At 41.7% G+C, this 14,683-nt stretch overlaps 1 protein-coding gene across 7 annotated transcripts in view; it reads left to right on the plus strand.

Moving 5' to 3' along the window:
- The first annotated feature begins 443 nt into the window (after nt 1-443).
- The window catches only part of sbf1 (SET binding factor 1), a 66,947-nt gene continuing 52,707 nt past the window's right edge, over nt 444-14,683 (plus strand). For 4 of the 7 annotated variants that reach the window (XM_030440130.1, XM_030440129.1, XM_030440131.1 and 1 more), the window contains exon 1: nt 445-695. In XM_030440130.1, coding sequence (XP_030295990.1) covers nt 641-695 — 55 coding nt within the window. In that variant the 5' untranslated portion in view covers nt 445-640. Of the gene's footprint in view, nt 696-14,683 lie in introns of all 7 variants that reach the window. The other 3 variants (XM_030440126.1, XM_030440127.1, XM_030440128.1) reach the window with 1 other exon arrangement.

The raw sequence follows: 14,683 nt of genomic DNA on the forward strand, positions 1-14,683 counted from the left end.
AATTCTGCCAGTTACAAATTGTCTAAGCTCCAAATTAAAGGTTATTGGTTGACAGAATTCTGACATTAGTAATACTTTGTTATCTATCCATTAGATAAGTGGCGAACGTTTATTCTAAAGTCACCAGATGTATCCCATTTGACTACCAAATGCTTTGACTTTGACAAGCAATTATCTTTTGCGATAATAGATTATTTTGTGTTATCTCTTATAGAGGACTGTAGCATATGGGGTATTTCTGAACCCACCTGAAGTAATATTGCTCTTGGATGCCTGTCTGATTTTTTTGTGCGTCTCCAGCTTTGGGCTCCTACGATCGTCGCCACCTTTCACCATTCTAGCGACGGTCCTGTTGGGTTTATTATAGGTTCTGGTCAGACTTTTGGCCCCTGCGCTGGTTTGGCTCCTCACATGGGACATTCCTGCTGAGCAGCCCCTCCCTTGAGTGTCCCTCAGTGCGCAGACTCGCGGCTCTCCGCTGTCAGGGCAAGGCAGACTGACAGTATGGCGGCGGGGTGCAGCTGGAAGGATGCTACTGTCGCCCGTGATGTGTCTATCGCCGGTAGGACGTAAATGGAATATTGACGGCAGAGAGAGAAGAGGATTTAGCGAGAAAGGCCTGTCGCCGTGAGCTCCAAAGATGGCCAGGCTCGCCGACTACTTTTTAGTGGTCGGTTACGACCTCGACAAGCGAGGTAGGTGCTTGAGTTAGCCTGCACTGCTAGCTCTGTCGGCGTATTATTAGCTGTGGGTAAACAGAAGGCGGGGAGGGAGGCGGGGACGGGCCGGGTCACCACTCACCACTGACCGAAGCTAAGTGCTGTCAGACGGCAGTTAGCCGTCAACTTTGGGCCGGGGACGCGCAGGCCTCCCGGGATTAGTGTACTTAAATGCTAGCCTGTCAGCTGGTGTCCCGCATTTCTAACAGGGTGACACATTGATTGCTCAACTCCACTGCAGTGCTTAACTTCCAGACATGTTTTAGCTGTAGCAAAATGAACAGTCGTACTCTGTTGACAGTAAACTTGGGCTAACTTTATTTGCTAAGAGCTAACGTTAGCCGGGCTAGCTCTGAGGGGGGCTGGCAGCTTGGTCGACTGTGACCTAGGCGGATTTATTCAACCGTTTCACAGTTTCACCTGCATCTTCGCCGGTTGTCTCCCATTTACGAATGTCACGCTCGACATTAAAACGTGGCATTCTAAGGCAGAAGCATACACAGCCTGCTGGGCAGTGAGTTGTCAGTGGCTGAAGGGTCCCGAGCAGTTACTTGGGACAGTCAGATCACGAAAGCTCTGCTGATTTCTGCTTGGACTTTAATTTCTAATCTTTTATACTGCAAATCGATGCTTCTCCTTGGCGGAGTTGCAGATTGTTTGCTTTGTCTGTGTTTTGTGTGGATTAACCCAGATGGCTTTGCCCCTCCCTGAGCCCCCTCGGACCGGAGCTCTGTTCCCTTGTGATGTTGGGACGGGGTTTGGACCGTTATCTGAGCCCCCCTCCCTTCAGCCTGAGCCTTGGCCTAGATCTGTGTAGTATAATGGCCCGTTTAATCATGAAATATTCAACCCGCCTATCCGATGGAATCATGCAGCTTGTAACGTGGTACGGTCTTTTATTTAGAGTGGATTTTGCGCATGATTTATTCATACGAGGCAAATTGTAACATCACAAGTCCTCTGTGTCTAAAAGCAGGCGCAGAACTGGCTTTTATTGCTGGAGGAACCTGCAACACTTTTTCTGATTGCATGAACGCACTTATTGCATCTTGCTTTTTTTTTCAGAGGGGGCTGAATACAGGATGTTATAACGTGGACACTGCAAACGCTGCAGAAAGTCTCCTTCCTGCCTGAATGCAATGTAGAGCAGAGCAAGCCTGTAAAAAGCATCTGGGAACCAGACATTAAAGCCACAATGGCTTTAATGGATCAAGGCTCCCATACCTCGTAAAACTAAACACTTAAGGGTGATGATGATTGTCGGTGTTGCCCCACTACTGCCTCTTCACTGTTTACTGCAACTTTACTCAATGCTGAAGTTTCTAGGTGGAGGCACATGGTTAAGCAAAACATCTCCATTAGCTGCAGTGAGGTTTTTCCCTTTCATCATCGGCATCTAACAGCAATAACTTCCTAAGTTCATCCTCTGCAGTTTCTATCAATACGATACTGCACAGATTTTGCTTTGAATATTGTCTTGTGCTCTTCTGGTAAACTCTGGCTTCCTTGAACGTCAGTGCCAAGAGCCGGAAAAAATACTGAAATTGATTTTAATATCGTCTATATGGATGCCCACCAGTCAATAATCAATGTCAGCTACAGTGTCAGTGTTAGATCTCTGGGGGTGGCGTTGATTTTAGAGTGTGATGCCCCAGATTTCCAAGTAACCGTACATGCAAATTAGAGGTGGGACTCATAGAGAAACTCACATGTGTTTCACAGTATGCAGCCCATGATTACGATAGGATCATGATATAGTGATTCTGCAGGAATTCTTACCTTGTAAGACAGTTATCTAACCATACATCATGTTGTATGTCTAACTGAAGAAAACAAAATACCCCTTAAAAAAGCAAACTGCCAGAATGATGTATTTATTCACTGAATTGTAATGCCAGTTTCACAGAATTTGACATGAACTGAGATGGAACAATGCATGAAACAGTGCATGGAGTGTTATCTTCATCACACACGCTGACTGCAACTTGTGTGTCATTAGTCCAGTGTAAAACAGGCACTGAATGGCAAAAGTCTGAACTACCAGAGAGCTGAACAGTCCTGGAGTTAAAATGTGAAAAGGGAGGACCCAACTATGTATGGACAGATTTTCCTTAATTCATTACTCATTACATCATGACTCTGGTCAGTCAAATTATCAGGAAAATCAGTTTGGGGCACCTGCATGTTTTTTTTATAAAAATATCGATTTTTGGCGCCAGTGTATCTATAGTTGCATCACAATAGGAAGTATACGATAGATATTACAGTACGTCATTTTGTCCCACCCCTGATGTGTGTGATCATTTTTCGTTGCATTTAATGTCCCCAGCTTTGTTGCTGCTCTCACCAAGTAACTGTAAAGAAAACAACTGGCTCTGAGTCAAGAATGAACGGTCCTCGATCATAAGAATACCAGGAATTCTGAAGCACAGTAGAGCTTCCTCTTGTGTCTAAATTTTTCATGCATCCTGTCTACGTGTGTGTGTGTTTGTGTGTGTGCTTGCTGGTTGTTCCTCAGTCAGTGGAATGTTTTTGCGAGCGTGGGCACTGACAGGTTTTCAGGGCTTACATCATCGCTGCTCATCTGCCTGTCAGAGCACTGTCACCAACAGAAACATTGTGGGTGTTTACAAACAGCGCATCTGACTGGTGGAACGGTTTTTTACCAACTTTTCCTTGTTTACGTTATACCCACAGACAGTCTAACCTGGGGGCAGAGCCTTGAATCTTCCATTCAACCTCTCAGTTTGTCTCCAAGGTGTCAGGTTGCTCACATTGTGCTCAGCCTAGATGCTAAGTTATACTATCAGTGGATCTTAGAGCCAAGATGGCTGCTTGTGGGTTGGGAACAGTCCATAGTTGCCGGGGTGCGGTCCTCCTAGGAAGGGTCTCCTGAGAAACTGCATTGCATGTCACCGTGTTTTGACAGCGGTTCCTCTGCTAGCAGCTAAATTGATACGCAGCGCAAGGCCCAAACAGGAAACCGGGGAGAGGACCCGAGGGAGACTCGTGTTTAGAGTGAGAATCCAGATTGTCTCCCTGTGTGCATCTGAAAACCAAGAAAGGGGCGTGTGTTTATGTGTGCGCGACTTGTGTGAGGCGGTCTCATTCAAGACCGCGAAGAGACACACATGCATTCACACACAGGCGCTAACATACAGGCTCTATTGTGGCTCCATCTGTGTGCCTCTGGCGGTGCAGTTTGAGGGTGTTGGTCACTGCTCTAAACAGAATGCAGGATGGTTGGTTTCCGGCTGGAGTGACAGCCATGGCGCACAAATCCTCAACTGAAGCCCAGCCTCTTTTACACACACAACCCCACACACGCACAAACCCCTACAGCTTGCAGTTGAACCATGACCATTGCATTCACTACATTAAAGGCCATTGAGGTGCACACATAGTGGACTGAGCATCCATGCAGACTGATGTGTTCACAGATCTCAAGTTGTGTATGTTACTGCCATGCAGTGCTGTCACGATGGTGGACTTGTGACATCAATGTATGAGATTGTTGTGAGCTGTAACTCCTGACTGGGACAGTTTTGTAACAGTGATTGTGGTGTCAGTTGGTTGTCATTTGGTTGTCAGCTGTGTATGCAAAACAGTTTCATATCACTTTTGACACTTCAGTCAGTTTAACTTACATTTCAATTACTGAAAAATTACATCTGACTGACTGACTGATATTTTCAGTTGTGGGCTGTACTGAACCCCAGTACTTTGAAGGTACTGAAAACTGTGTTTTTTAATGTTAAGATTCACACTGACTTACATACTTACATATTTTACATAGTCTTTGATCACAGAGTTCAAGATTTAGATCATGATTTTGTGTAAATAGTACCTTATCTTAACACAGCCCTCAGCAATGGAAAACTTCAGATGCTATATAGACTAACGATAAGATAGCTGTCAGTGCTGGGAAAAAAGTTGCATTGAAAATGAATATATTCATGGATTTGGAAAATTGTAACACCCTTTGAATTAAAAGTTTCAATCAACAGCTTGTACCTGTTCCTGTCAAGCTTCTAGATAAATTAATATATATTTAAGTGTGAGATGTATTTAGGTTTGGGAATATGCTGATATGCACATGAGAATGGTCAACCATGAAGATATATGTTTGTGGGTTTATGTGGCCTGTGTTGGCCATGTTGGCCATGTCAGAATTTTTGCTACACTTGATGTGATATGTTGATGACAGCACAGTGATGACAAGAACAGATGGGAGAAATAAAGATTGAAATGGATTATGCAAGCAACATCAAACCAAGTTTTGATTCAACGTTGGCGCCTTAAACCTCAAGGCAACCAAGGTGTCCCGAGAAAATACATTACATTTTCAGAAAACTATTGAGTATTCATAAAGTAATTGATCCAGAGACTGTTGCTGTAGTATTGAAATAGGGATGTCAGTTATTGCATCAAAGCTGTGACTAGTTAATGTTGTGCTCACAGGTGCATTGAGCACTGAAACTGTGAATGCAAGCGAATGACTAGATGTGGGTACATAAAGCTCACAGGGGAAATAGAAACCTCTCAGATTGAAAGCAAGAAGTGAGTGAGTGGAGGAGAGAGGAGTGTGTGTGATGCTGCCAGCAGTGCCTGCCTGTGGGCAGCCACTTCCTCCATCACCCCAGAGCAGGGCTGCAGCCTTTCAGCAGGCCCTCCAGAAATAGCCTCCACAATCTGCCTTTCATAGGGGGACAGAGTGACGCTGGGTCGTGGCTTTGCTGCACTGACTCTAGTGTGTGTCTGTGTGTTGGTGTGAGCTGCTCTCCCCTCAGCCATTCAGATGTCTGCCTGAATGTTTGTGGCTGTCTCTGTGTGTTTGCTGCATTGCTATGGCAACATGCACCCCCCCTGTTGGATGTGGGTGATGGCCCTCGCTGTCACATATTGACCAGTTTGTGACTAGCAATAATGCTTATCATTATTATTTGAGCTAAAGGTAACGGTGTCATTACTTTGTGCTGATATGCTGTAGCTTTTAATTTAAGCAGACACGAAAACTCACCACTGGCATGAAGTTGAGAGAGTGAATTTAAGTATTTAAGTGTCAGCAGCTCATAAAAACAGGTAGACACCAGCTCTGTTATGACAGAAAACCAAAACAAATAGATCATAATTGTGCAATTAAAAGAACAGGAACAAATTTGCGGCTTTTACAGATAGCTGTCATTGAGCTGTGGCAAGGGAGTTACCTCCATCATATCACTGGTGTGATGTTACCTTTGTCCTAGTGTGTGTGTGTGTGTGGGGCTATTACAGCGGTCTGTCTGCTGTGCTGAATACTTGTTATTCATGAGGAAGACAGTGGCCCCAGGGCCCCAGCGCTGCCCCCATTCCCTCATTCCTACTATACAGATACAGAGGAGAGTGCGTATGTGTTTCTGTGTGTGTGCGTCCGTGCACTGGGGTAGGACTGCAGATACATACACACGCTTCTTTACACACACAGGGCCTGTAGACCGCTTCTGTCGGCAGAAACATATTCTTCTGTCATGTACTATATACTGAAATCCAAAGCTGTATGTGTTCAATTAAATTAAAGTAATATTTCCTATTGTTAAGATGGTCTCCAACAAAGGTGCTTAATACTACACAATTATTTTGGTGTTTACAGCCACACAGTTAATGGAGCAAATTTTATTGCAGTGACACACGTGCCATACACTGACTAAAGGGATTTTGGGGATGGAAAAGACATTTTTATAGTAAAGGTACATGAAGGAAAATACACCAGAAATATTTATCTAGACATGTTGATAGTTGTGGTGTGTGAGAGTGTGTGTGAGGGGGTGTTGGGGATGCCCTCCTAGTTGATGCTTTGAAAGTTTCCCTGGAATTCAAAGAATTTCTCTGTCCCCTCTCAGGACAAAGGCTGAGTCAGTGCTGCTCACAGTCAGCCTTGTTGGTGCCCAAGGGAGCAATCGTTCAGATCCCTGAGGGGTGATTCCAGCGTGTCCACGGCAGTTTGATTTGAAGATAGGGGGTTGTTAGGATTACTAGAAGTGGTTTGTGTCATTCTGTCTCATGTTGGCATAGGATAAACATGGCACATGTAACATCAATGGCCCTTTTGGCCCTTTGCCCTTATTAAATCAAGATTATATTGCATTTGATATAAAGTTAATTAAAAAATGTGTTTCCTTATTTACTCAGAAATGATGTTCTCTGTGCTCGTTTAGGTGATCTCTGTCACCTTCGCACTGGGAAACACTGACCGATGAACTGTCTTGAATCACAAATCACAAATGAGCATCCACTACAGCTACAACTATCAGCACAGAAGCATAACTTGATTTCATCCACATCCTTAAAACTCTGGCATGGAGGTTTCACTTTCACTTACGACCATATATTTTTGCAGTCATTTTTGTGTAATAATGTTTGCTAAATAAATTGATTCGAAACACCGACTGATTGACTGGTGGCAGAGGATTAAGTCTCATCTTTGTTAAGATGGCGTCCAGGTCAAATCAGTCTTTCAGGGAAAAAAAAAGGAAATCTTCCTCCCAGACACCCACTGTGCTTGCTCTAATCTTATGTGGAGCCTGTGATTGGTTTAAATATACAGATTAAGGGTTGGTTATTGGTCCAGACCTTGTTTGATGTCCTTATCCCTATACTGTATTTATGGCATGTCTTTGCTGCCCTCCCTTCCCCCCTAACGGCTCTGTGTTGTAAAGGTTATACACATAATTGTTGAGGCCCAGGGCTTTAGATTTTGTTTTACGCTACAGACAGGGAGAAATAACCAGAACATTACATCATGTTATCAGTAAGGCTCTGTAATTGCACAACTTTTTTTGCCTTTATCCTTTCTTCTGTGACAAACATATCCAGCTTTCACTAAATAGAAACAACAGTGCTTGAAAATGCTGATTTTGTTTTATTCACAATGTACACCTCAACATTGTCACATTACAGAGATGAACGTAGTCTTGTGAGCCACACATGCTCCACTATATCCCCTTTCAGACATGCACCTGGTTAGTATAAAGGTAGTTTTTCTGACATGTGAGAGTAAGCACCAGAGTAAGTTTTACAGAATGTAAACATCACAATTGCAATCTTGCTAGTTTTGAGCGACTAATATTTCTGTGAAACAAGTCTGAACAGACTGTTGTCATTATTAGCATAAAGTATGCAGCAGATAAGAGATTAAATGCACGTATTGTTCTGCTTTTATCAAGTGCACTGTAATTTTATTACTCAGTCGTTGTCTCCTTCCAAGAAAGAAATTATAGTAAATTTAACTAGTATAGTGCTCCGAGGAAGGCATACCTCCACCAAGGCCCAACAGTCCTCTTCTTTCAATCAAGCCAATCAGACTACTCACCCATAACCGCTTAACCATAATTGTAGATCACCAGATCTAGGAGCCGCATCAAATTGTACTTACCAAAGATTTTTTCATCGATATCCACGTATATTTATTATTATAGTTAATTAGAAATTAGCGAAAATGTTGAAAAACGCCCTGTATCACAATGTTAAAGAAAGTGAGAAAACATTCCTAGACGATCCCTTTATCTGGATATGCACTAAAAGTTAAAGTGGCTAATCTGGGCCGAGACCCATCCCCCCCAGCCAAGTTTTGTGGAAATCTGTTCTTTAGATTTTGTGTTATCCTGCTGACAGACAAATTGACATACATATACATACATACAATATACATACCCTCCTTGGCAGAGGTAATGAAATCACCAAACATTGTAATTGAGGCAATTCTGCTCATCATGTCAGATTTGCCTAATTTCGCATTTGTTTTTAAAAGTGATTTAAAGACAATGTGCTGGCATGTTATGCAGTGTCAATCAAGCTAATGTTGCCAGTCCTTTGCCAGCACAGGTAGCACACATACGGTGCTTTTAGGGCATAATTGAATGTTTCACATGTGACCCCTTTACTGTTGAGTAGAAATAAAGCATTTATCATTGGAAGCAAAATATGTCAGCTACAGATACAGCCCTAACCTAGCTGTCTGCCTCCATTGTTTATTCTCTGGTTACTGTTTGGTTATGAGACATGCACACGTCTGTTTCTTGGCTACTTGTTGCCTGAGTAACAAGATGTAATTTCCGGGCCATGTGCGTGGGTGAATCATGCCGTGGTAGGAGTTTGGGGCTTAATTTGCAACTGAATCTGGCACTAGAATGTAGCAGAAGTGATAAAAGGGGTCAGGCAGAGTGTTTGTTTGAAATGATTAGAGGGGTGAAATGTACTGCTGAGTACATACACATGTCTGGATGCCAGAAGATAAGTTCTGATTGAGTAGTAGCATTAACAGACATCACATCATGTTTCCTGTTGCAGTACTGTGTGGTAGTGCACGGAAGTCTTGTTTGCATTTTGTTCTTGGGGAGCCGCTTGCATTAAGACCATATTTCCTGTATTTCATGCCTTTGGTGAATAACCAGGTTCATTAAGACAGACATAACATATGCATACCTGTTCTTGCATCTTAGGTAGTGCTTATAAATGCTGGGTGTATTTTACAAGCAGTGCCCAGGGGGATTGAATGAAGTCTTCCTGAGATTTTAAGCTGTGCAGAGACACAAGACTGAGCTTGATCTGTGACAGCACCATGTCAGCATGCGGGCCATGTGCCTTCCTCATCATGTGATTGTCATCCACAGATGAGTACTAGAAGCTACCCCCGATTTACGTCACTCTTGTCTTGTCACTCTTGTCTTGTCACTCTTGGCATGTCACACCATCATTTTGGCTACGGACACTGGCAAACACGCTAACCCCACATAAAATGACCTGCAAGATTTTCATGACCTCTTTGACTTGACATAGAGGGGTCTCCAGGCAACACTAAGTTCAGAAAAAAGCTTGATTACAGTCACTTTCAGAGATGTGGCTCCTTCGTTGGTGTTCACTGTTACACGCTTAATCCTGGTTGACGATTATCACTGTACTACTTGACCCAAAGGACCCTTTTTATTATCTTGGTGTTATAGTTGGAAATGTAGTGTATGAAATATAGATGGAAGTAAATAGATGATTTTATCTCACTTTTAAATAAATGATTCTCAGGATGTTAGAATGCAACATTGTAATGCAACGATGCAACAGTACTTAAAAGGCTTCAAGAATTCCCCCTCACAGTGACTGTTAACTTCATGAGATAATAACATTTGAATTTTTTTAACTGTTCTTGTGATACTCTCTGATAGCTAATCAAATCAATGCAAAACAATGGCTCTCATCGTTACAAGCACACAAAACCATAGTGTCAACCACTAGCAAGTGGCACTACAAAACAGACAGTGTTAGCGGCTTGGTGACATGGGGACTCCTGAGGTGCTGGTTGCTGAACTACTGTAGGTGTTGGTGCTAAAGTGGGAACGTGCTAGTGTTGGTCTGACACTATAGCTCTCTGAGTTTCCTTCTGTTTTCTCTGCAGTGTGCAATTTACCTCCCCCTGGCTTTTTGTTCCAGGGATTGTATATTGATTTTTGCATTAAGGAATAGTGTTGGGCGATCTGGCCAAAAAATTATTTCACAGTCTAATTGCAAACAAGATCTACGATCTAAACTGCATTTTTTTTTTTTTTTTGGAATTCAGACTAGACTATCCTGTGAATGTCTCCATTTACAACTTTAAAACACTATATTTCTGTATATTTTTTTAATTGTTTATTTATTTTTTGCCACAAGCTCCTCATATGCAGCATTGCTGTTGATAACTGATGTTGCATTATTTACTATACCTCATCCAAGGAAGAGTCTGTAAGATTCTGTTTGTATACTGAATGAGGTTATGTCAAGGTTGGTAAATGGAAGTAAGAGGACACTGAATATTGAGATTCTCACGAGTTGCCTGAAAAGTAGATTGTGGATTATAATCAGATCCATCACGATTCAAAACCATCAGAAAATAATTATGTCAGATATGAGAAACTGATGGTGAGTAACTTGTTAGCTCAGTTGCTAATGCAACAAAAAGTTAACATGGTTGATTTAAAAGATACCACTGACACCATGCTCATAAGTGTAAACCATTTCTCTTTTGTGGCATAGCTTGTACTTGGACAGTGGAGGTTCAAATTAAAGTGAATGGTGAGAGCTACGATAGATTCCTATATATTGGATTAACAACTGTCTATTGGTCAGTCAATGCTGTGAATTTGTGTCTAAGGTCAACAAATTTGGTGCTAAAATGTTTTGATGATTTACTTTACCATTTGTGCAGATCCAGCTGTTGCTGCTTTAGTTATTATGTAGTTAGTTATATAGTGTGTTGGCAAGTGTTAATGCAGATGCTGGCTTGGGAATTTTGGTAAAATTCACATTACATTGATTTATCAGATATGTCATTTTAAATCACAATTACTGATGGCTTCTTTCAGTTTAGCTTTAAGTGGACTTTGAAAGTGACATCAACTAGTATACTGTGTTTTGTTGTATGTATTTAATGGGCTGATATGCCATTGAGGAGTAAGACAAGGATATGAAAGACTAAAGGTCTATTCAGCAAAAGTTGAGTCCTGCATATACTTAAGTCAGAGATACTGCCCAGAGTGACTGGAAAGTAGATGGCCTGTGTTCTGGGAGCATTGGCAAGTTTCCTCACTTTATTGAGTCTGTTTTGACTGAAGCAGAGCACTCTTGTAGACAGCCACGTGTGACGGTGTAGGCGAAATGTTGGGTGGGAAGAAATGAAGCTCATGTTATCAATCATCAGTCTCTGACATTTTGATTTGAGTTAGATCTGAAACAACTGACTACCTCAAACTGAAATCTGTTAAGTCACACTAGTGGCTGTGTCCCTTCGCTGAGGCCATTTCCTCTCCTGGAAAGCCTTTCTTTTTTGTTTTGGTGGTCCTGGTGCTGGAGTGAGAGAGAGAGTGAGAGAGAGGAGGGGGCATTAGTTTTGCAGGAAGGATGTGAGTTTGCTGAAGAGCTTTTGCACAAAGAAAATGTCCCACATTGTCTCCAGGGCGACGGCATTGCCAGATGGAGCAGGGTCTTTTTTTCACCATCTTATTTGGTTCCTAAATGGCTGTTTCATGAGGACAGTTGGTTTTGGGCTGGCTCATTAATTTATGCAGGATTTTCACCTGACACTAAATCCAGGAAGCGCTAAATGTCAGGTGTTACTTATTGATGCACTGGTCCTCTCTGTGGATAGCAGTGACATAAAACCATACTGTGTTGCCTCTGACACAATGAAGAGCCTCAGTCTGTAGCTGCTTTTAATCAGAGAGTGACTCACATGTCTTCATATTGTTCATACAAGACTGACCTGTAGGTGTGTGTGTGTGTGTTTGTGTATCAAAAAGCGCACAAGTGAGTGCCTGTGCATTCATGTGTGAACAAATGTGTGTGTAATAGAAAACTGGGTGGACAGCAGAGAGTGCACTGTCAGAGGGTGTGGTGTAATATGATGATGTCATTGTTTGGAATGTTTTCACCCAAAGACCTCAAATCTGTGAATGTCTCTAAAGGTCTTGGCTCAATCAGATTTCCAGTTTCTATCCCCACCCCTTTATCCCAGCAAGAGTAAGCTGAGTGGTGAGGGCAAGGGGTGTGTTGGGATTGGGTTCTTGTCTTACCACAACGCAGATACAGTGAACAGTGATGGCAGCTCTCACCTCATGTACACACTGATCTCACTTAACCTGCATTTGCAGATTAAACAAAAGATGCGTGGATATTTATACTATTAAAGAACGTGCATAATAAATGCATTTTGTATAGCACTTTTCTGTAGTGGCCTTGATTTACTAATAAAGGCTTTCATCATAAAAATTTGTAATAAGTCAACTTCCTCTCTCAGAACCTTATGCAGGAGCAAGCTCGAGACCAAATTGTTTACCTTATTTTGTAGTTCCGTGCACTCGAACATGCATGGAAACACACAAGGCTCGGCTCTCTTTTGTCCCGCCTGCTGCAGTCGCCCTGGAAACCGCCTGATGTCGTGTCACTGTGGTTTGGAAGCCTGCAAACGAGAAGCTGTGGTCTGGTTCAGCACCAATAGCATGACACACACACACACACACACACACACACACACACCCACCCACAGATACACACTCATTTCAACTCTGACTGCCATCATTCAGTGATCACATGATCCGTCGGTCTCCTTCCATCCTGTGTCACAGACTATCACTGCTAGTAGTCATCTGTGTGAGGAGTCACATCCAGCTACAGCACACACACACACACACACACAAACACACACACACACACACACACACACAACCTCTATGCCTGACCCACTTTTCCTCTCCTGCTCCTGCCTCTCCCTTTTCAGTTTTTTTCTTACTTAAACTTTATTTGACCAGGTTACCGTAGGATGTGTGTTATTTGTAAAAAGCTTCCTGCATCAAGATCATGCTGTAATTCTCAGTGGTGTCTCATTTGGGTTGATCGGGGTTTCTGTTCTGGTTGATTGTGGCTGGCATTGGTCCTCTGTAAGATTGACTTTTCAAAATAAGATAAAAGTATCCTTTTAGTAACACATTTGTTACTACTTGCTATCATGAATAATGATTACTCTATAGAAGCCCAAGTCTTAAGAAAACATCTATAAGAAATACTTTCTTTTGCTTTTTATATTTTGGTTTCTTATTCTTGCTCAAGTGATGGGTCAAATCTTTGACTACCTAATCTATTGTAAGTATAGATCTACTGGGTATTATTGTTTAGTTATTATTAGTGATTGGAACTTCGACTTATGACTATTTTCATTGTTGTTTGATCTGCTGATTATATTCCTAAATTAATTAATTTTGCAATCTATAAAAATAATAATTAGCATAACTGAAAAATGCTCATAATTTCCCTGAGCCCAAAGTGACATCTTCAAATATCTGCTTTTTACAACCAACATTTCAAAGCCCTCAAGACTCTTTATTTACTATCATGAATGACACAGACATGAAGCAAATCCCTACAAATTAGAAGCTAGGATCAGTAAATGTTTGACATTTTTGCTTGACAAATTACTGAAATGATTACTGGAAATTGTATTTGCTCTCTGAATAAATCGCTGCTCTCTTTAAAGTTGCTTAGTTTAGGCTTACTGTATTGTGGCTGAAAGCCTCATTGTTGGAAGAAAATTATGTCAGAGTGGCATGATGGTGGGAATTGAGTTACAAGAAGGGGATGGATAATCGCTAATGAAGTTATAACGCAATGGCCATTTAGTCAACAAATCAGGCTGTATTTATACACTGTCTTTAACATAGACTAAAAAGTAAACAGAAAACTCTTTTAATTTACCCTAATTGTTTTGAATGCTTCAAATCAACCTCAGTGCCATTTTGAAATAGCCAGACTGAACTATTGTGTATGAAACAAAATGCTTTTGGTTGGCAAAGCAGGAAGCATGAAGTCTAATTTGGCTGTTACGGGCCCCTTAGAAAGAGTTCAGCAGTGGTCTGTTCACATTCTGCACATTAACAGAGTCTTTTTGGTTGCTCAGCACTGTAAGAACTGAATGCACTGATTGTGACTTGCTGACTGTGTTGCTCACTCGGTGAACACACATCTGCTGTTACACTCCTTATGAGGATGAAATAGCATAAACACAATATGGCGCAGTAGCCTTATAGTAACTACCAGTTTGATATTTGAGTGATTTGTTAAAGCTTTTTGTCATGAATTTGTTGTCATTACTTTGGAGACATTCACCCTTGCTGGAAATAAGGGGATGAGATTTGAATTAAGTATAAATGATGTTTGCATGAGCTTTTATAATGAGAGAACTGTTCTGTGGGAAAGCATTGGTCGGACTTAATTTTGTTGTGGTAGGAAGACAAGCACAAGAAAGGCTGTCCAGAAAAAGAATTATCTAGATAAACTGATGGAAACCTACATGTAGAGTTCATGGTTATATGTTGAGCTTGAGATTTGAGGATTTATGCTGAAGGAAGAAATCTGATTTAAATAAAAAAAAAGAGGCAAAGGCAATCTGGTACTAAATAGACGTTGTG

The sequence above is a fragment of the Sparus aurata genome, chromosome 14 (genome assembly GCF_900880675.1).
Source record: "Sparus aurata chromosome 14, fSpaAur1.1, whole genome shotgun sequence".
Lineage (NCBI taxonomy): Eukaryota > Metazoa > Chordata > Actinopteri > Spariformes > Sparidae > Sparus > Sparus aurata.